The sequence below is a fragment of the Vanellus vanellus genome, assembly GCF_965231255.1.
Source record: "Vanellus vanellus genome assembly, chromosome: 15".
NCBI classification, from domain to species: domain Eukaryota; kingdom Metazoa; phylum Chordata; class Aves; order Charadriiformes; family Charadriidae; genus Vanellus; species Vanellus vanellus.
This window is the reverse complement of record NC_138920.1, coordinates 14,885,782-14,907,618: the sequence shown is the minus strand read 5'-3', so window position 1 is coordinate 14,907,618 and position 21,837 is coordinate 14,885,782. Positions and strand designations below refer to the sequence as shown.

Here is a 21,837-nt window from a genome sequence, read left to right as displayed (position 1 = left end):
GTGGGAATCAGCTTAGTCCCCCAAAACGTCAACTTTCAGCTTTCTGAATTTTATTTTATTTTTTTTCAGCCCTTATAGCTGCAAAGAAAAGCTTGAAAACAAGTGTTTGCTCCACCAAGAGAATAAAAGTAACCTTTGACTTGTGTGCCCGGGGGCTCCGAAACTTGAGGATGGGCAGAAGCTGCCGCATCCCACCTGCTGCCTTGGCTGGGCTGCGTTTCCCACCCGTCCCTCTCCGCTGCCTCCACAGAGAATTGCCCTCGCGCAGGCAATGGGAAGAGGTGTCATCCCTTCTCGGTGTCCGGGGAATAAAATCCGGTTTGTGCACGAGCAGTGAGGCTCTGGCACAGTCGTGCCCTGCCTGCCCGAGGCCAGGGGGTATGCGAGAGAGCGGGGATGTCCCGGGACGGTTTGGCCTGGCAGGTTGAGGCGTGGGGATGCGACTATTCCCTGCTCACCCTTGAGTCCCTTCCACGGCCACAGCACTGATATGAAGGTGTGCGAGCAGCAGTGATGTATTGCTACGTGGTACCCACTCCTGTGCCGACAGGAGGCCAGTGAGAAGACAGAGGTGAGGAGCACCTTCACGGTGACTGCCATCAGCGCCCGGAGATGGCCCAAGAACTACACCCAGACACGGAGCATCAAACAGGCACAGCGGGCAAGCCTGCTCCTGCGTTAACGACAGCTAATTCATTACAGCCCTTGGGCCAGAAAGGAAGAAGGATGCTAAATGGGGAGAGAAGGCTCAGGGCTGTCCATGACACCATTTATTTATTCCAGGGCTGTTTCCATTTAGGAAATTTCTCTACCCTCATAATACCATTAAAGCACAGGAGGACTTCAGGGCTTTACCTCCAAAGTCGCTATTCATGTCGCTGCTGGGTTTTAAAAAAAGCCTTTAGAGCTTTGCGTGGGGCAGCTGGTCTCTGCTTTGCTCATTTAGGGCAGATGCTGCTGCTGCTCTGCCCCCACGGGTCCCCTCCCTGCCTGTCTGCTCCCTCCGCCTCCTGCTTGCGTGGCCAAATAACGAGCTACGTTGTATAAGGTCAGCAAAACGATGCCCGCCGCCTCTTCCCTGTTTAACATACGGGAAGGTCAGAGGCACAGGCCCACGCCCAGCAGATCTGCTGGGATTCCCTCCCCATCACGACCTCCAGACTGATCCCGATGTGCCATTAGATCAGAGCCAGGTCCGAGCTGCAGTGTTTGGGTCAGCTCTAAACATTAATCATTAGTTTGGGGATCAGTGCGGATGCAGAGCAATACTCCATCTCATAGAAGAGATGTGGATTTCTATTTCCACCCACCCAATGCCATGAACACAGAGACGTGAGCAGGGTTAGGATGTCTCTCCAATGTAAGACGCAGCATGACAGCAATCTTGCTGCAGCCCTAATTCTTGTTTTGTGGCCCTCTGGTATCACCGTGATGGGACCCGTTGCTCTACATTAAGCAGCCAACAAGTCCTGTCTTCCCAAGGAAGCACCTTCTGGTTCAACATCCCCATCGAGAAGGTACTGAGATCCCTTGGGTGCTCTTGGCTCCACAGCATCACCCAGTGTCCCAAAACGAGGGGGCAGGAGATTAGGTAGGCTCCATCACTGTGCCAGAAACACTCTTGCAGGAAAATACCAGGGAAAACGGGTGCTGCAAGGAGGTTTCCACGTGCACATCCGTGAATCCTGAGGGCACCGAGCTCCCCAGAAAGTTTCTTTCTTCACTGCAGAGTTTCAAGGCCATATGGGAATGTATTTTGCCTCAATGAGCTGCAGTTTTATGAGAACAGGGTTTCTCTTCGAGCCTTCATTTGAACTGCTTAGATGAGGGAAGACCAATCACAGTAAGAAAGGGAACTACACTTCTAATTTTTAAAAAGTATTTGCTAATAAATTTTGTCTCCTACCAGCCTGGCTGTTCTGGGTACATATTTTATACATTTTGGAGGAAGAGACAAGAAGGCAGGACTTACGTGAGCAGCTCTTTCTTGATGTCCTTGGAGAGGAATTTAAGCTTGAAGTTGGTTAAAGTAACTTCCCCTGGGTATTTTCGTTCTTCAAAGTTTTCCTCCGACACTTCTTGCTCATCAGCTTCCGAGGAGGCAAAAGAGTGGGCAGCAGGCTCTGACTGCAAGAAAACAGCCAGGAAAAGTGGTTGTAGTGGTGACCATCGCTGCTGAGCCATGGTGGGAAAGGACCCCAGGTTCATCCCAGTTAGTAGAACATTGCCAACACTCCTGAGCCCTCTGCAAGCACCTTGCAGTACCCAAGCCAGGGATCAAATACTATGTACTTGCCCCTTTTCATAGGAGAAATGCGTAAAATACATCTGTACAGGGATTTACCCTTGGCTCTTCCAAGGTCTTGAAGGGCTGGAGACGGGTGCAATCCCCCATACTCATCCTCAGCAGCGCCTGCCTCCCCCCGGGCAGAGAGGCAGTGCATCGCTTCCAGTGCCAGGACACTCACCCCAGCCAAGAGGTAATGGCTGGGTTCCCCCACCTGCAAGGATTAATGTTACTGGGATCTGCTAATGGCAGATATAAATCATCCTGGGGAGTGAACGTCACCAGGAGCATTACTGGTGCAGATGAGCTGAAAGGATTTACAACGCAGAAAGCACTGCAGACCCAGAGCAACGCAAGTGGTGGGGTCTTCCTTAGCACGAACACCCCAGAGGAGCCAACAGCACCCGTGTTCCCCCCAGCACAGCTCTGCCTCCTGCCTGATCGTCCGCAGTCAATGTCTGGTAGCACCGATGAAGTTAATAATACTTCTCTCCGAGGCTTAAAGGGCAAAGGAGGGGGTTGGGGGGGGGAGAAACAGGACAACTGTGGAGGTAGACGTGGCATTCAGTCCACCATGAGGTGTTATTTAAACATCAAAAGTCACCACTCACCTCTTCCGGCTCCTCTTCCCGCTGACGGTTTGGTTTAGTGTAGTCAATGGGCCCATCCCATTCATCCTGGCGGGAGGTCTGGCTGGACTGGGGGGAGGTCATGGTGCTGCTCGTGGCACTGGTACTGTTTTGGCGCTGGGACACATCTGGGGACTTCATGCTGGGACTACTGCTGCAGCTGCTGCTGCTGGGAAAGGTGCTCTCCCGTTTGCGGTGCTTGTTCATACTCAAGTCCAGAGTCCCATTTTCATCCACCTCAATGTCCATGGACTGGAAGGTTGGAGACATGCCCAGCGTTAGCAGCTGCCAGCAATTCCCAGCGGGAATCTTGCCCCCACTTGTCTGTTGCGGGGGGGGGGAGGGGGAGGAGGGGGGGCAGGTTATTCATGTCCCGTTCTCTCCACAGTCAGTTAGAAGGAACTGACTGGAAGGGATGCTCTCTCCTAAGTATTGCAGAAACGTGCCGTGCAAGTGCACCCCTGCACCACCAGCAATGTGGCGTTTTGACCCAGTTGCTTGAACACAGGCATCTAGTGCCATTTAAGGTGCCCCACGGTATCTATGACATCTGCCCAAGGCTGGGACTGCAACACGGGATTTCTGGAAACCGGTGTTTCTCTGAAAAATAGCTGGAGGTCTGCCTGAACGCAACTGGGGAATCTCAAATGGCATCAGATGCAAACCAGTGAGCAACTGAAACCAACCCTGAACCTCTGCTTGGGAACGATGCTCATCTCAGGTGGGTAATTTGAACCACGATGCATCTCCGTAACACGCTAAGAGCCAGGAATACCTCCTCCAAACTGCATCACCCAAAGCAGGGAGCAAAAAGGTGGTGCTGAGTCCCTGCGTTCCCTCTATATTTAAAAAATTAAAGTGAAAGGAAGGCTAAAAAAAAAAAAAAAAAAAGGTATTTCTCCCATCCCAAACTTCAAGTTTTAACTTGCTCCGCTGCGTGCTGGGCTCACCTTGCCGGGGGCCTCTTGCTGCTTGGTGCTGAGATTCTCCGGCATTTCCCAGCAGCGGGTGGAGAGGTTGAGGATGGCAGTGGCAGCCATGTGCGCAGCCTCGGCGTCGTGGGAGTAGTCGAAGCCTGTGGAGGAAGATGAAGTGCTCTTCACGTAACTGCTGGAGGGGCTGTGGCTGGGGGAGGAGGCCTTTGGAAAAGGTTTGGCTGGAATAAAAAGAGAAGGAACAACACAAGGCGAATGTATAACCAGCACGGGCAGCGGTGGGAGATCAAGTCAGTGTGACACAGGCAACGTATTAGCAGCTCCAGTGGCAACTTGTGGTTATTACCAACCCACGGGCTATTCTGTGCCCGGGACGTGCGACAGGAGCAGCGCTGGCTGCGGCTTGTGCAACGGTCTCTCGGTGTGAAAACTTAATTCATTAACTGAATCTGCCATCGAGTCCCCAAAACATGAGCGCTTTTCTTCATTAAAGCAACCCTTGGTGGAAGCAGTTAAAGGAGAAAGCTTAGAGAAGGTTCCTGGCGCTTTTTTTGTTGCTCCTAACTTATCTGCAGAGCTGACTTATGGGGAGATTTCTTGTAGCACGTTTGAAAACTTACAATTTAGAAAGTTACATTAATAGCAAAACCATGGCCATGAAATATGAGCTTCCCATGATGACAGCAGTGAAATATGGATTTCCTGACAACTGACATATCATTTAAATATACCCGAATAACAGGATTTATTACACAGCCGCACGCGGCCACGGCACCGCGCTCTTACTGTATGTCACAGCACGCAGCAGAGCGATCCTGGAGATGCAATTTCTCCTTACATCCCACGAAATGAAAGCGAGTATTTCCCAGGGTTACCCCACAATAAAACTTGCCCTAATCTCGAACCTGGTCCTGTTTAGGAGGGCCCTGACCCACACCGAGGCCCTCTGAAGTCAGTAGTTTCAGTGGGTGCAAACCGGGGATCACCTCATTTTGAACAGTCACAGAATCAATTAGCAAAATCTTCAAATTCCTAATTCATTTCACTATGCCCTTTTTTTGAAGGCGGGGGGGAATCCACCCCCTTCGGTGGGAATCTCGCCAGGGAAGACTCACAAGCTTTGCCCCGACGACGGCGAAGCAGCAAGTCAGCCTCGGTTGATGTGGCTACAGAGCAAAGCGATTTCATTATTTCCATTACAAACTCGTAATATAAGACACTATAAAATGCTAATCTTCCCGAGGACTGCTTTCTTCCTCGTTGTGTGCGTATATAATGCGTATTGACATTAATGGGAGTTATGCACACACATGCAGGGGAATATAAATCCCACTGGATGAAGATCTCTCTAAAATAAGTTCTCAGTGAAAGGAACAGATTTCCCTGCCATGATTGGCAATCATATTCATCTTGTCGCTTTGATTAACTCATTGGAGGTTTGCCCAAACGGTTATTCGTGTGTATGGCTGCTTGTTTTCGAGTCCGGTTTAATCCATGTCTTTGCGGCGGGGTGCGGGTATTTGCCAGCCCAACCTGACAATATCCAGGATCGTGAGATGCCAATTTCAATTTCACACCGTAGGCTCAACGATGCTTTTCCATTTCATAAGTATTTCTACCACTAATAGACTCGCAATCAGCAAATTAGTAAAATAAGTGATGAGAAAAAATAGAAAGGATTATCCTAGTGGGTCTGCTGGAATTATTTTTGTCAGTACAATTACCCTGAAAATTCTTTGCTAATATTGCAAATAACACAATCTATTCAGCAAGAGAATCACTTGTGCTGGGAAACAAATTACTTTTCCATCAGCCCTAACCCAGGATGACAGTGGCAGTTGTGCTCTCTGGCCTCCATCCAATTTCATTGTCTGATCCTTTACAGATTTAGTACTGTAATAAAGGGCGCTTCCATTGTAGTGCAACAACCGGGATGCTTTCAAGTAGGAGCACTTTTTAGAGAGCAGCTGCACCAGGATTAAACAGGATTGTGGAAGTGGGATTAGCCAGACAGAAAGCCCTCTTGGGGCTGCTGACTTCTGCAAACTGGGCTCCTAAATCTCTCTCTCTTTTTATTTTTTTTTTCCCCTTAAAAAGATGTCTTCAGGTGCACGTTTGGTGTCAAAGGGAAGGAGGAGGTTTAACGTCAGTCTGTGGCGGGCTGGCTGCCCATGCAGCTCCCCTCCTGCTCCTGACAGCCCAGCCCCCCAGGGTTTATTTAGCCATTTCGTTTTCACCCACGCTTTCATTGCACGGTGTGGGAACCAGTGCAAAGTCCTCGGTACGGAGCAGAGGTGAGTGGCTACAGTAGGAAAGAGCCGGGAGATGGGAGGTGGGTGATGGATAGGTAGCGGAGCTGGAGAGCAGAGCACAGCAGAGAAGACGAATAGGTGGAGTGGGTCATATATAAGATGGAAGAGAAGAAAACTATAATCCATTTAGCTAGATGAGGAAAGACAGATCAATAGATATGAACTGCAAAGCAACGGGGACCGACTGAGGACAACTGTGTAACTTATCTCACCTAGAGACCGCTCAGATTAATGTTCCCACCATTTGATGCAATTCTTCCCAAAGCCAAAGCGACTCTCCCCCAAGCAAAGCTTTCCCGGCAGCCGTGGGCTCCGCTCTCCACCAAAGGCGGACACCTTGGGACCCAGCTCAGCCTCCCCATCCCCATTTCTCCCCCGGCTCCGCAGCAGCAGGAGGGATCCAGCAGCTCATGCCCAAGACTGTCCCATCAGCTCATGCCCAAGACTGTCCCATCACCCCAAGGCCACGATCCCGAGAGCTGAGAAAGGCAGAAAATGCAAAACCCAGCCCAATCCCTGCTCCCAACTTACATTTAAAGGCTTTAGGTGAGGTTTCGCTAGTCTGAATCTTTGGGGCAAGCATGCGTTTGCCAAAAACCTGAGCATCAAAACTTGCATAATCGAAGGTGACCTTGGAGTACTTCTCCAGCTCCTTGGCCAGGTTGGCCCGGGGGGTTGCTGGGACCATGTTGGGCCGGTAGCTTCCATACTGAGGGATCTCCAGTTGCTTCACAAAGCACATAGGCCTGAGGACAAAACAAAGAGCAACAGTGATTTCTCTTTTCCTCGACGAGATGGCTGTTGGGAGGGGACCAGACGTGACGGGGATGGATAGCTGCACCTTGTCCCCAAGGGGGTACAGGGGAAGAGGAGGCAGCGACAGAACTTTTGCTCTTCCCCAGCAAGTCTGCATCTGGTTTGGGTCTCTTAGATGCTTTTTTTTTTTTTCCCTCGCCCCCCCCCCCCCCCCTTCTCTCTTTTTAAGCAAAGCACCAAGGGGTCGATCTCATCCAAAACGATATTCTCGCAGGCTGCCGTGGAGTGGCAGCATTTTCCAATGGCAGTAGAAACTTGGGCATCACTCACTTATGGGAGTATGACTCAGGATGGCACACGAATGTGTGAGGAGCCCCAGTTTAGCTCTGCTCCCCCCCCTCCCCGGCTTCATTAACAAGGCACCGGGGCCCCTCCCCTGCCTGCAGAATCCCTCTTAAAGACCCGCTTCTGCTGGGCTGCCTATCATGAATCAATTTGTCTTGCATATAAATTGTATATAAATGGCCTATTGTTATTCTCCTTCCCGTGACCTCTTTGCACCAGCGAGTCCTCGGAGCGGGAGCTCCTTGGAGCATGGACCATCCTCGTGATGTGCTCAGAGCACTGCGTGCCCGGCGCGGGCTCCTCTGCAAATAAATAAGTAATCGCCCTAAATGGCCTTTCCAAAGCACCGAGCGCCCGTGCACCAGGGTGCCCAGGAGTCCTGGCGAGCAAATAAATAAATTAATCAGACCTCGGTGCCTTTGTGGGAGCGCCGCTCAGGGCTCGTACTGCGGTTTCGGTCCTGCTCTCCTCGCAGAATAACTAACCATATTACAATCCATCTGTAGCCTCATGAATCACATCAGCTACGGAAGCCAGCATCTATCAGGGACATCCTTAATGCGAGACAGCCCTTTCTCCCGGGAAGATAGAGACGGGCGAAATAACAAAATAAATGTGACTGGTTTGGAAATGAGCGGCAGGTTTCTCTCCTCTGAACCGCGCGGGCTAAGGGAGGAAAGCGGGTGGACTTACGCGAAACTGCCATCGAGTGATTTATATGTAGCCTAAATCTCCTCCTCCCCCTCCCCGAGCCCACCCTACTTATAATGCTAATATAATAGCCATCATTCTCTGGCAGTTTGTGTCGCAGAGCGATCGGCGCAAATGCCTTCTGCTGCACTGGTAAAACCCTTTGGCCTGTAGCCTCAGCATTAATTGATGCTACAGAAGCAATTCATTGTCCTCAATGCCCTCCCTGGGATCATCAATTAAATATCTCCCCACCTTGGCGAGACCTATGATCATAATAACAGGACTCAGCAGTATCAAGATACCGCCGGAGGGAGCGGTGACGGCTGCTGGTGGGAGCGTGGCGTGGCGGGGAGGGCTGGGGCAGCGCGGGGACGCGGCGCTGGGCTCGGCGCTCCCATTTACCTGAGTATCCGGTCAGAATTGGAGCTGGTCTTTGAAGGATCACCAGACTGGGTTTGTTGCTTTTCGTGCGATTTGGCTAATTTTTCAGCAGCAGCGATGGGGCACCCAGATAAACTGTGAGAGGTTTTGTTGTTGGTTTGGTTTGTTTTTTTTTTTAAGGAAAGAGGAAAAAAAAGAGAGAAGGAAAGGAAGCGTGAGGGCTGAGCGTGAAAATCTTCATTTCAGTGACCCAGAGCTGCACTGACCCCATGAGTAAAGCATTTGCATTTAAGGGGTTTTGTTATTATCTTTATCCTAGCTTACTTTTAGTCTCAGCAAGCAGCAAAGCAGCAAAACATCAAGTGCCAAATCTCTCCAAGATGAGCCCCAGAGCATCCCCAGGGCCCGGAGATGGATCGTGGAGGCATCTCCCCCGGGTTGAGCGCAGCAGGGGCGGAAGGGGACGGGCTGCTTTCTTTGAGTGGTTTTAGCAGTTAAATGGCATTTTTGATTTGTATTTATTTGGATCTTTCGCAGGGACCGTTTGAAGGGAGCCTTCTGAGGGGCACTTGCGGGGAAATATTTGCACCTCTGATGTGCAGGGCTGCCAGCGCGCCGCTGCCTGCGGGAGGTCGGGGGCTGTGATGGCTTTTGCTCGCACGCACCCTACAAGCCGGGCTCTGCCTCTTTGGGACAAACATGGCTTTTACAGTGATTGCTCAGGGAAGGTAAAAACCCCTCCCGAGCAGAGCCTACACACTCCAAGTCATCACGGGCACCTTCCTTGCTGGAGCAGCCAGCACCGAGGGACCCCCATCTCAGCCCCACACAAGGCTCAGGGCTCCGACCCCGTTGGGTCTCAGCCCAAACCGTTGTGCCCAAAGCTCACTCCGTAACCCACTAACACCAGAAGATCACCTTGATCTCTCTGGTGCTGCCTGCACCAAACCGAGCTTCTCAATTAAACAAGCAGATTTCCCTAATTTTCCTCTAGCAGCTACGGCTACGACGAAGCATCCACGAGGTTCCTCCACGGCTGAATGAGTAACGACACAAACTCACCTCACGCCTGCAAACGCATCAGCATTCACAGAGCCGTCACTCTCTGCCAATTAAGCTCAAGAGCAACGAATGGTAAATCATAAATTCATGAGCGCGTCCCTGTAGCACAAGTTAATCTGGCTTTTTGGAAGGTTTCTAGCTTTTAAGAGCATCATCCGCTCTCCTTGCAGCCTTCCCATTTGTAGAAGTGCTGGAGTTTGTCCAAAGCCAGAACATGGGGTATAATTACAGGTCCCAAAGTGCAACCCTGTCCCCTCCTGACCACATCTGGGCTGAGGTCCTACAGCAAAAGGACCTAAATTCCCAGCTCATCAGTATCGCAGACTAATTTCAGCCTAAATATTGTGGAAATTCCTAGAAATCATAGAATGGTTTGGGTTGGAAGGGACCTCGAAGATCATCTCGTTCCACTCCCCTGCCCTGGGCAGGGACACCTCCCCCCAGCCCAGGTTGCTCCAAGCCCCGTCCAACCTGGCCTTGAACACCTCCAGGGATGGGGCAGCCACAGCTTCTCGGGGCACCCTGCGCCAGGGGCTCACCACCTTCACAGGAAAGAATTTCTTCCTGAAATCTCATCTAAATCTCTCCTCTTCCAGTTTAAAACCGTTCCCCCCCGTCCCATTGCTCCATTCTGTGACCAAGAGTCCCCTTTAGGGACTGGAAGGGGCTCTGAGGTCTCCCTGGAGCCTTCTCTTCTCCAGGCTGAACACCCCCAACTCTCTCAGCCTCTCCTCCCAGCAGAGGGGCTCCAGCCTTCTGATCATCTTTGTGGCCTCCTCTGGACCCACTCCAACAGGCCCATGTCCTTCTTATGTTGGGGGCTCCAGAGCGGGACACGGTGCTCCTGGTGGGGTCTTACACACAATCCTGCTAAATGTCATACCACCAAACAGAAACATCACCCTCCAGTCAGCCTCACCAGGCACCCTCTGCTTCCCTGGTGCCAAACACCTCTTCCATGAACTTCCATCTGCATCTACCCTTCTGTAGTCCCACCTGCGAGCCTGGAAGCATTGCTCTGCTTTATTCCCAGCCAGAAATCACTGCCCCGTTTTGCTTTCCCATATGATTGTCTTAGGGTCATCCCTAATTCATAGAATCACAGGATGGTTTGGGTTGGAAGTGGCCTGAAAGATCATCTCGTTCCTCCCCCCTGCCATGGGCAGGGACACCTCCCACTAGAGCAGGTTGCTCAGAGCTCCATTCAGCTCTGGCCTTGGACACCTTATTTACACTATCTCTCAGTGCAAGAGTAAAGCCAACATCTTTTGGGCTGGTTGCCCTGCTGCCATCCTTGCCCGGGCCATCATGGAGAAGAAGACAAAGGTGGTACCTCCTGTGCGTGTTGCGGTTGCTGTTGACGTGACCCTGCCCTGTGCAGCCTGGCGTGGGGCATTTCAACACGTTCTCGTGCATCGCCAAGACTTCGGAGCGAGGAGAAGGGGAGAGGGGAAGAGAAGCAAAAACAACTTGATAAAAATCACAGACAAATAAAAAAAAGGCAAAATCATCAAGTCTTGTACACTGGTTTCCTAGAAATCAGGGAATGTGAAACGCTGTAATTAGAACTTGCCTGTGCAGAGAAAAAAAGATTTACAAGGCAGCAGTGCTCAGGTCAGCACTAGATTAGCATCACTGCACACAGCTTGGGCTTTCTCCTCCTTAGCTGATTGCAATCCAGTTTTCCCTGTCCAGCCCCTCCCACCCACCACCGTTTTGGAGCCAGGTCTCCCAATTTCAGGTAGTTTTAAGTGATTGAAGTTGTATCTCTGCTTTTATCCTTAGGACTAGTCTTTGTTTGATTTTTTTTTTTTTTTAATTTTAATCTTCAGGATTATTGCTTCCTGCAGCGCTGACCTTAAAAGTAAAGAAAATAATTTGATTTGCGAGCCTTTCGAAAGCACCCAGCTTGTGTTAGTTATTTATTAATATTTTTTTCTTGCATTCAAGCCTGTGTGAAGGTAGCTCGACTTTCTCCTTGTTTCCTACAGTTCTGTGTTTACAGCAGGTCTGCAACTTTTGAAATTACTGATAAGGAAGGGCTTTTTTTTTTTTTTTGGTCTATTATGCCATTATCATAAACATACAACATTGATTTTTATGTATACGCACAGGGAAAGCTATTTAGGATTCTGGTGGAGAGGTAGAAATAAAATATCTCTCTATGTATGTATGTATAAAAATCTGTTATGAAGATGATAAATATTTTCTGTGGAATAGATGGATCTCGATACAGCACCTTGTGAATTTTACAGCGATGAGAGTTTAGGGAGAGACTCAGCTATCCTGCCCGTCTGAACGACTCCTCTCCTTTGCAGTACAGCAACACCTTGAGCACATTTGGACAGCAAGAAAGAACAGTCTCCCCTTCGTCCCAACGTGATATCCCAAATAGGGAAAAGTATGTGACATTCCGTGTAAAGATGGGAACTGCTTGACACACCTCTGGAGGTGGGCAGTCATTTTTAAAGCACCTCTTTGATTTTCAGAGAAGGGACCTCATCCTCCACAGGATGGTGCTAAAAATCTTTAAGAAGGGTAGGACTTCACAGTAATCTCCACAGCGTTTCCCATGAAGAGCGGTAACACGTTAGCAGACAGAATCATCCTGAAACAACTTGAAAAGCACCGTGCTGTGCCAGAAACTCTGTTATACCCCAAGGATCAACGTCAGGCTTGTGCTAGGGATGCAGTCATAAAATTCACATCATTTGGGACTATTTAGAGTGCCCATCGGCCTTGAGACAGCTCTACCCATCAGATGTGATATTCCCCCCAGGAAATAAGGCTTCAGCCTCACTTAAGCAACCCTTGTCATCCCACCATGTACTCACTCTCGGGAGGGATCCTGTCTTTGTGCGGACAACCAGAGAGGCTGCGATGGTGAGGGTAGAGTCCCGTGACATGGCCGGTCCCATCGCAGCCAGGAGTCGGACATTTGATTTCTCGCTTCTCGGGTCTTGAGGGATCTAGGGGTTGTGAGGAAAGGATGGTGAGAAGCAGGTTAGCAGATTTGGAGGGGAAGAGGTGAAAAAGAGAGAAAAATTGCCAAGGACGCTTCCCACCACTTTTCTGGTCAAACAGGGAGAAACCTTTGGGTTTGGTGGTTAGTTTTTGGTTTGTTTTTTTTTTTTTTTTTCATTAAGGTGGAATTGTAACACTGGAAGTTTCAACAATTAAAATCGGCAAAGCAATTTGAGTACTAACTCGGCTAGCAGCACGGAGCAGCTTACAGCGACCGAGCAGGCAGCCAAGCTCAGCACCCAGCGGACTCACCTGCCCCTGCCAGGTCCCTCATGTTGCTGTGGCCAGACTCCTACCACTACTTTAAAACCCACTCGGATTTTAAACCAGCTCTACTGCTCAGGTTGAGATTTTCAATGCCAATGGGCAATTTAGCCAGGCAATTCGCCTGCTGAGATGTAGAGGACACCATTGTTTTGTGCATTCACTGTTGACCTCTAGGATGTCCCCATCCCATTGATGATTTATGGCTAAATTCCCTCTGTGGGCTGTGAAACCCCCCAGGAGCCTAGTTTTCATGAGGTGCTGAGTAGGCAAATTCAGCTGGGTACGGGAAGGAAGAAGGCACGCGAAGGTTCGTCCCCATACCTTTGCCATAGTAGCTCTTCCGGATGCTGTCCAGCGGTTTGCTCTGTTTCTCATCCACCTGGAAGTGCTTGACGTGCTCTCCTGGCAGCCGGCTGGGCTCCCGCACAATTTTCACCTGCTCAGCCTTCAGCGCGATGGCTTGTTCCAGCAGCCCCAGGTTCCCCCTCGTCATCATGTCATACATCTCTGACTCGTCGGTCACCGCTGATTTCTGGGAGCGGGCATCGTCGTCTTTGTCGTCATCTGACCGGACTTCCACAATGACCGAGTACTCAGGCTTCGGGCTGAACTGCCCTTCACAGTGGCTTTTCTGGGTGTCCTGAGAAGTGTGAGGAGCTTCTTCACAGATCACTTCAGGAGCCATCTCCTCCTCCTCTTCATCCTCCTCTTCTTCCTCTTCCTCCTCCTCTTCTTCTTCCTCCTCCTCTTCCTCCTCCTCTTCATCCTCCTCCTCCTCCTCCTCCTCCTCTTCTTCTGCTTCAGCCTTTTGCAGTTTGCAGGACTCCTCGCAGTTCGCATCATCCCGGTGCTCCGAACACAACTCGCTGCTGCGTTCGCTGGTGACCTCGATGACCTCCTCCGCATCCTCCGTCTGGATGATGATCTCCTTGTCGCACTCCTCCTCCACTAACTCCTCTCCTGCATCCTCATGGACCAGGTGCACAACGTTGGATGGCGGCTTGGAGACCTGCAGCTCAGCTTCAGGCAGCTGCCCTTCGATGGCGAGGGTTTCCTCCGCTATTTGGCCTAGGTTTAGGAGAGAGTTGGCGATTATTTCTTGATAGCTGCTATAGCTGGCCTTGCTGGGCCCAGACGTACTTGTTGCCGTGTTTTGTCCATAATGGGTTGATTTTGCTGGGCTTCTCTCTGAGGAGGGGGGAAAGAAAGAAAAGGAAAAAAAAAGGAAAAAAAAGGAAAAAAAAAAAAAGAAGGAAAAGAAAAAAAAGTAAAAAGGAGGAAAAGAAAAAAGGAGGAAGAGAAAAAAAGGAGGAAAATAGGAGGAAAAGAAAAAAGGATGAAAAGAAGAAAAAAGGAAGAAAAGAAAAAGAAAAAAGGAGGAAAAGAAAAAAAAGGAAAATGAAGTAATTATATAAGCTCGTAAACATCTCTTTGTCTTACTTAAACTTAATTGAAACCACAGTCTGGCTGTTATACCCCTGGAGCAGCCTAATTTATTGCATTTGGGAATGACAGGTAGAAAGGGGATTTCCATGTGGAAGCTTTCGCCGGGCTCAGATGTGCACAGCTTCCCAGCCCCCCGCTGTCAGCAGCCATCTGGCCCCCTCGCTCCCGGTGCTCCCCAAACCAGGGGCTCCAAACTGGCCCCAACACAGTGCCAGGACCCCGGCTGGACACCCGGCTCGTTTGCCTGTCACTCCTCCTCTCGGATCGCGGCCGGATCCGGCCGGGGGGATGGCTCCTGCACCGTGGAAGCCATCCGAGCCCATCGAGGCACCGATGCGGGACCCCGGCTGCCTTCCCCGCCGCCATCTGAGCCATGCAGCGAGCTCCTCTGTGCTTTCCGTGGGTCTTTCCCCAGGGAGCGTCCCTGATGGAAAAGCTCTCGTTTCGAAGACACCAGAGACAATCTGTGCGTATCCCCTCTCAGCTTAACCAGAGCTTTGCCATTGTGCTTCCACTGAACGTAATAATTGAAGGACCCATCCTGTACATAATTCAGAGGAGCTATAACTCCTGGTTATTAACACTCCCTGCCCTTTATTCATCTGCAGAACACAGCTCTGCAATCAATAATGATAAAGCACCTTCTGCCGGCTCGGGGCTGTGGGTCTCCTCCTGCTCCACCGCCTCCACTTCGTCCTCCTCCAGCGTCCCCTCCGACTCATCGGAGCCGGACTCCTCCTTCGCCTCGGCCTCCTCGCTGCCGTCGCTGTCGACGTTGTAGCCTTCATCCAAGGCCAGCTTGAGCGGATGGGATTTTCTCTTCGACACCAGATGTTCGGCCTCCGCATCCTGAAGTTTCCTCTTCTTTGCTAGAGGGCAGCTTTGTAAACTGCAGATGGGATCAAGGAGCAGAGAGGAGGCATTGCCGAGTGAGAAAGGCATGGCTATGGCATCCGAACTGCTTAGGCAAAGGCAAGTGGGACAAATACACAAGTACTAAAGCAAAAAAAAATCATCCAGCAACCAGATTTTTAGCTGGTTTAACCCTTCGTGGCCAGAAGATCTGCTCTCAGACCTCGACTTTGTGCAAATATGTCAACTTTTCTCAGAAGTCAGCGCGAGGATGCTGGGCTCACTCCAGCAGTCTGGCCCATGGGCAGCTGTTGTCCAGAGAGCAGCAGGACCAACAGCTCCCAGCATTGCTGTTGGTGACGGCCACCTGTACCTCCATGAAACCAGGCAGGGCATGCAGAACCAGCCCCTGGGGCGTGTCCACCAACTGCTCCGATTTCTCCATTATAGAATCATAGAATGGTTTGGGTTGGAAGGGACCTTAAATGTCATCTAGTTCCAAGCCCCCTGCCATGGGCAGGGACACCTCCGCCCAGCCCAGGTTGCTCCAAGCCCCGTCCAACCTGGCCTTGAACACCTCCAGGGATGGGGCAGCCACAGCTTCTCTGGGCAACCTGTTCCAGTGCCTCACCACCCTCACAGTGAAAAATTTCTTCCTTATATTTAATCTAAACCTAACTTCTTCCAGCTTGAAACCATTCCCCCTCATCCTGTCACTACATGCCCTTGTTATAGGGTGATGAAAGCCATCAGTTAAGGCTGGCATGGCCCCCAAGGCAGCCAGCCTACTCTCATTTCTCCTCCCCGTCCATAGAGACACTGAGAAGACCAACATCTCTGCCTGCTGAGAGCTCCCGTCAACCCCAGGCACCTGAGCCAGGACCTTCTGCCGTGATTTGGGGTCTGTGGGAAGGCTACTGCCAGCCTGGTGAAGCTGCTCCCCCAGGAGCCCTCACGGACTGATGGAGAGACAGGAAATTGGCTCTTTGGTAGGCAGGTTTGGGGCAGGCGAGTTGGGTTGCTGCTCTGAACCAGCCTGTCTCCAGTGAACGTCTGTCTTTGGGTTTCATGCTGGCAATTTTTCCATCCCCACTACCTCCAACCCAGCCTCACCTTCTGTGTCTTGCGTACTTTCCACGGATGTGTCCTGAGCCGTTACAGCCTGGGGTCGGACAGCTTAAGAGGGAAACAAACAGCCGTCAACAACAGCGATAGGACTCGGAGAACTCATTTTTAATTAGAAGTGTATAAATGAGGGTCGGTTAAACAGGTCCTGTGCCCAAGGAACAAAATAACTGCAAAAGGAAAGATAATTTCCCTCAAATGGTTCAGCTTGTCCCTTTGAATTCCAGGCAGGGAGGGCAGGAGAGCAGCCTTGCAGTTTGCTAAAAATTAATGAAATGACTCACCCCATTTAATTAGATGAACGGTTCATTATAGTTTTATGAGTATGTTTAATTAAAGATTTGCATGTGTAAGAGCAAGCTTTTAAAAAGCAGACAACTACTGCCCTCCCCACTGCCGCTCTGCAGTTTTCTTTTGCTCTGGTGCAGGAGGAAAACATGGGGTTTTCACTTATTTGGTGGCTTCTCAGGGAACTGGGGGTCCTTGCAGTAATAAAGGGGTGACTTTTTGGAAAGAGCAGGCTGGGAGCGGATCGAAGATGTTTTCGCCAGAACACGTTGTGGGGAGATGACCAGGAGAAAAATTCGCAATATCACCTCAGAGCTTAACTTTGGGGGGAACGGGTGGGATTTAGGTGACCAGATCTCCCAAATCCCGGCATTTGTTCCTGCTGCTCTGCAGAAGAGGACGAGTTAAAGTCTTCCAGGGAGCTCTGGGCAGCGCTCGCAGCCGCTGCTGCCTTTGCCACGGGCTGCAGCGACGCAGCCTGCTCGCAGCATCCCTCGGCGCGGGGCCGTGCGCCTCCCCTGCAGGGGTAATTAGCCTCAGCTCCAGGAGCTATAAGGGCTCCAGATAAGAAGCATTAAAGCAAACATTTTCTGGCAAAACCAGATTATGGCATTGATTATAGGATGCCCAAGTGACTTGCCTGACGTCTGAGGAATTCTGGAGTCGTGTAGGATTAATAACCTCATTTAGCACCGTATCACCCTCGGCCGGGGAAGTTGGAAGCGCTAATGAAATCTCTTGATGACAGTGCAAAGGGAGAAGGTATCGCCAGCCCAGAGGGGATCTGGCCAGCCGGCTATTCTTGGAGGAAAAGACACGGGACAACATTAAATAGTACCGAGTGCCAAGTCAGGCTTTAGGGACTCAATTTCTGCTCTCAGCAGAGAGCGCAGCCCTTGCAGAAAGCTAAGGATAAGGAGGATCTGAGTGCACTAATGGATGCAGCAGCTCGAAGTGCACCGGCGGGTTATTAATGGCTCAACTCCCCAGAACACGGTACACAAGTCAGATCGCTGTGTTCAAAGAACATAATTCAACCCAAAACCGGGACAGGAAAGGGCTACTGAACTGTCAGGGGAGCCGGAATCCTTCCTTCTGGGAGACCGGCTTGCTTTAGCTTAGCAAAGCTAAAGCGAAGAGGTCAAATGACGGCAGCATGTCCCCTAAGGGGACATAGCTTCCTAGATGAGGTGGATACGTGGCCGTGGGTGTAAGCTGCACCTCCTGGCCCCTCCGAGATGAAGTCCCTCCTTCCTGCTGTCCCCTTTGCTCGTGGCCCAATTTCAAGCCAAGGTGCTGAGCGCCCTCCGACGCCATCGCTTAGGGGACGGCTCCCAGATTTTTCGGCGTGCACATGCAGCCCGAGCCCTGCCGCACCCGGGCTCCTACGCCCCAGCAAAGGCACCCCTTCCCGAGCAAAATGCTCGAGGGCGTATATAAAAAGATCTCGTCCTGCTAACATGCGTAATTGGAAGAGGGAGCTCCCCCCTCCGCTGCTCCCTCTGCTGATGATCTGAAAGTCTATTTAATTTTAATTGCCCTCAGTCGTGACTGAGGCTGCTCTGTCCTGAGCAGCCCCAGACACACTTTAAGTGACTGCACGCCAAAAGACAGAGCGGTGTTTATGTTACCAGTGACTTGCCTGAAAAAAAAGCCTTATTCAGTGGCAAACAAGAGCAGCTCTGATGATGTTACAGCCTTTTATAAACTTCCCTGCATCAATTAAAGCTTATTCACCCCTCCCATCCCATTTTTGATGTGGTGAAATGAAACCTGCACCAAAAAGTGAGTAGGAAAGAGCCAAATGGTTCAGCACTGAAGTTTTCTGAAGCAGGTGGTGATTTGGGATGCCTCTGGCTTCCGTGTGTCAATTTAATCCCTTTAAAAAGCACCCGCGCAGAGGTGATGCTCGGCATGCTCCGGGCCAGGCTTTCCCGGCCCTGCTCTCCTCTGGCAGGGGCTTCACGTATTTTGGCAGGAGTCCCGAAAGGGGAAAGGGGCTTGGAGGTCTCTGAAAGCTGCTGTCCTTCCCTGCAAGAGCCATCCACCGACCTGCTCTCCCCCTCTCCGCAGACTTCATATGCTTGACAAAAGGGCCTCTTATTGTTATGCAGACGATGCCCTGCTTCCAATTAGTCGATTAATCGTCCAGTTAATCAGGCAATTAGGTGACAGCTGCAGAGATGGCTTTGTGGAGCACTCTGTCCTGCCCCTTATATATGTCACCTGCTCCAATTACCACCTCCACTCAAGTGTTCAGCAATAAAAGTTGGAGAAGTGGCATGCCCACCGCTTGCTCCTCCCATCTCTCCAGAGTAATAGGAGAGCGGAGGAGCAGAAATGCTCTGAAATTGGGTTGGTTAAGGTCCAATTACTCTTTGACACACACGGCTTTCTGATGGAGGCTGCTAGGAAAGGCAGCCCCTGCTATTAGCGCCTGTCCAGGTTAAAGACTCCTACCTCTTGCATAAGCCCTTGTGCAAGGTTTAAAGGGAGCTTAGAGATGGGAGAGGCTGTTATTTATAATGAGAAGCTCTGTAGGGCTGCAGAGGCTCACTCTGGCTCTTTTGGCTGCTGCTGTTGGCATGCCAGCACTGCTAAATGAGTGACAACACGACCTTGGTGACTCAACAGGGGACATAGGGCCAAAGGAGAAGCATCTGGCACAAGAAGTGATGTGACACAACATTGTTTAGGGGCAACAGAAGGACGTAAAAGGTATGGAAAAGAAATTCTGGTTAGTAGGATGTTGTCCCTAATGATCCTGCAACACAAAACACGGGCATCAGGTTTTGCTGGGGTTTAGATCTGGGGTGAGACAGAGGCTGGCTGGAGGGTCTTTAGTCTAACGTGACCCATCCAGATCTCCTGTTTTCATCCCTTTGACTCCTGCAGTTCCTCTAATGTGTGTTGCCAAGTGGTGCCCCGAGGACCTGGGCACAGCAAGGTGTGTCCTTGTCCACCAACGTAAGCCCCCCATCAAGACCTCCACCCCATTAGTCCCACAGGTTTGCTCCCTTCACCCAGGTTCCCAAGCCTGTAAGGAGCTGTGGGGCTTCACCCAAACCAGTCCCAGCACGGGACCTCCCCTCCCTCCCTCCCTCCCTCCCACCGCCGAGGAGGAGCAGGGTCCTTACCTCACCTCCTGGCCGATGAGCTCCGTGGGCACTGGGCGAAGGGGCAGGATGCAGCAATGGAAACAAACACAAGGTCAAAAACACAGCAGAGGTGCCCGTCCTCCCCCAAAACATCCCCCTTCTCTGGGGGATCCTCTCCTGCCTGCAGCTGGGTTTCTACTGCCTCCTCCTTGGGCATCCCAATCGGGAGAGAAAGGACAAATCTATCCTGCTGTCACTTCCTACATGCCAGTGTGTAGTAAACCATAATCCTGCCTCGTGCCTCATGCCTATGCTTAATTTCAAGCATGTAAGTGCATGTTTGCAACATCAGGGACTAGCTCGTTCTCTAAATACATGACGACTTTCAAGTCAATGGAGCTATACCGATATACATGCGTATAACTCGAACACTCTTCCGTAAAGACCGAGTTTTCTCATGCCTTCTTCTCTATGTTTGCCTTTAAAATATGCTCCTCAATTACTTTTTGCACAATTTGTTTTGCTGCAATGGCCACATTTACCTCTGTAATATCAACAGGCACAGCCACATTTTTCACCTCCCAGTGTCACACCGGACTGATGTGGGAGCCCCTGCCTGTGCTCAGACACATGGCAGGGGATGAGTTACTTGGCTTTTAAGGTAAACAATAGTTTGTAGGGGGTTTAGGGATTATTCCCCACTTGTGAATAAGAGGACTTCTCACTGCTTACAATAACAACACACAACACCACCGCATCGCTGCTGAAACCTTGCATCCAGCCAGGAATCCAGATAATCAGGAGGAAAAAAAAAAAAACCCACAACACAAGTCTAAATTTGCCCAGGCTAAAAACCATAACACGTTTGCTCAATTTGTTTGAGCTAATTGGGTTTCCTGGGATCCAGCTCCCGGTGGGATGACTCACAAGCTTCAACAAACTGGAGGCAGTGGCAAGTCCCAGGGTGTACGCAATAAATTACCTTTTCACATCAAGAAACCCAGAATCAAGTGTGGTGAAGGCAGGGTGCGAGAAAATAAATAGAATCGGGGCACTCTCATTAGCAACCTGAGCGAGCACCTTTATGTACGTGCAACAAAGCCACGAAACCCAAATATCCAAGCTCGATTCAGCGCAATTGGCAGCATCTGGGGTTTGTGTTGTTTTTAAAAAGATGCAGATGCTGAGGAGAATGAGGAGGAAGGGGGGTCAGGGCAAAGGAAGGTGGTCCAGCACAGCTGTGTGGTCCCTGCAGCCATCCCACTTTTTCAGCCGTCCCCATTCATTCCTCACTTCCAGCCACTTTTGCAATTCATCGAATCCACGGCCACAAAAAGGAACCGAAACAGAGAGGCTGGTCTGTAACCATCACACGTGACCACCTGAGGTGACACCCTGTGCTCTGTTTCAGAGCATCTCCCCTTCTTCCAGAGAGAAAGCACGCAAAGACAGACCTGCGTGGGTTTGTGGTTTGTTTTTTTTTTTTTTTTTTTTTTTTAAAGTCGGGAAATAAATAGCAATCCAGGTTTGTATTAACAAGTCATTCGTCCTCACGTCCCTGCCGGGGGACGGCCCCGTTTGTTTCTCCAGCGTGCACTACTTCTGCCAGGCGCTCTCAGATGTGCAACTTCAAAGCCGCTGGCAGAGTGTGCATGATGAAAGCCCCGGGAGCTGATCTGAAGCTCCAGTGATTGAGATTCCCCTAAAGCAAAGCACGTACTGGGCCTTCCCCCTCCCCCCCCCCCCCTTTTATTTTTTCTTCCCCTGAGTGTAGGGGATGAGGGTTAAATATTATGAGGACCTGTAAAGGTTTGGGGTTTTCCAGGTTTGTAGACAGATTTTGGTGGGGTTGGACAGGGGGTGGGTGGAATGAGCATAACCTGAAGAGTTAAGGCTGGACCTGAAAAATCAAAGCCCCTTTGGGACAAGCAGAGTGCAGGGAGCTCAGGTCTATCCACCCCCACGCGGCGGGATAACCGGCTGCTCACCTCTGATAGACTTCGATCGCGTGCGTGCTCTCTTATCGTCATTTTCTAAACTCATCTGGAATGGAAAGAAAAGATAATCTTTGAAAGATAACAAGAAAATTATCGTTAAAGGACAGTCTCACATGGGGTTGTTGCTCTGTGTAAATACCTGGGGGGCAGGGAAAGCTTTCCCACGTTTTTGAGACAGGTTTCTTGCGTTGATTTTGTTGTTCAACCCACAGTGCTCAAATGAAGCAACCTTAAAATAATTCCTGCATCCTGGGACACAACAAGGACTCTCCCCCGGTCGGGTACCGCAGAGGGACAAACACCCAGATGTGATGGCACATGATGTAATACGACTGGGTCT

At 50.6% G+C, this 21,837-nt stretch overlaps 1 protein-coding gene across 1 annotated transcript in view; it reads right to left on the bottom strand.

Annotated features, from left to right (window-relative positions):
- The window catches only part of MYT1 (myelin transcription factor 1), a gene marked incomplete at both ends in the record, with an annotated part of 35,931 nt that extends 14,388 nt beyond the window's left edge, over positions 1 to 21,543 (bottom strand). The window contains 12 exons of the mRNA XM_082491228.1: positions 1,973 to 2,127; positions 2,899 to 3,168; positions 3,867 to 4,072; positions 6,695 to 6,909; positions 8,360 to 8,473; positions 10,734 to 10,824; positions 12,235 to 12,369; positions 13,013 to 13,879; positions 14,779 to 15,026; positions 16,103 to 16,165; positions 19,540 to 19,570; positions 21,489 to 21,543. Coding sequence (XP_082347354.1) covers positions 1,973 to 2,127; positions 2,899 to 3,168; positions 3,867 to 4,072; positions 6,695 to 6,909; positions 8,360 to 8,473; positions 10,734 to 10,824; positions 12,235 to 12,369; positions 13,013 to 13,879; positions 14,779 to 15,026; positions 16,103 to 16,165; positions 19,540 to 19,570; positions 21,489 to 21,543 — 2,450 coding nt within the window. The remainder of the gene's footprint in view (positions 1 to 1,972; positions 2,128 to 2,898; positions 3,169 to 3,866; positions 4,073 to 6,694; positions 6,910 to 8,359; positions 8,474 to 10,733; positions 10,825 to 12,234; positions 12,370 to 13,012; positions 13,880 to 14,778; positions 15,027 to 16,102; positions 16,166 to 19,539; positions 19,571 to 21,488) is intronic.
- Between the last annotated feature and the right edge of the window lie 294 nt (positions 21,544 to 21,837).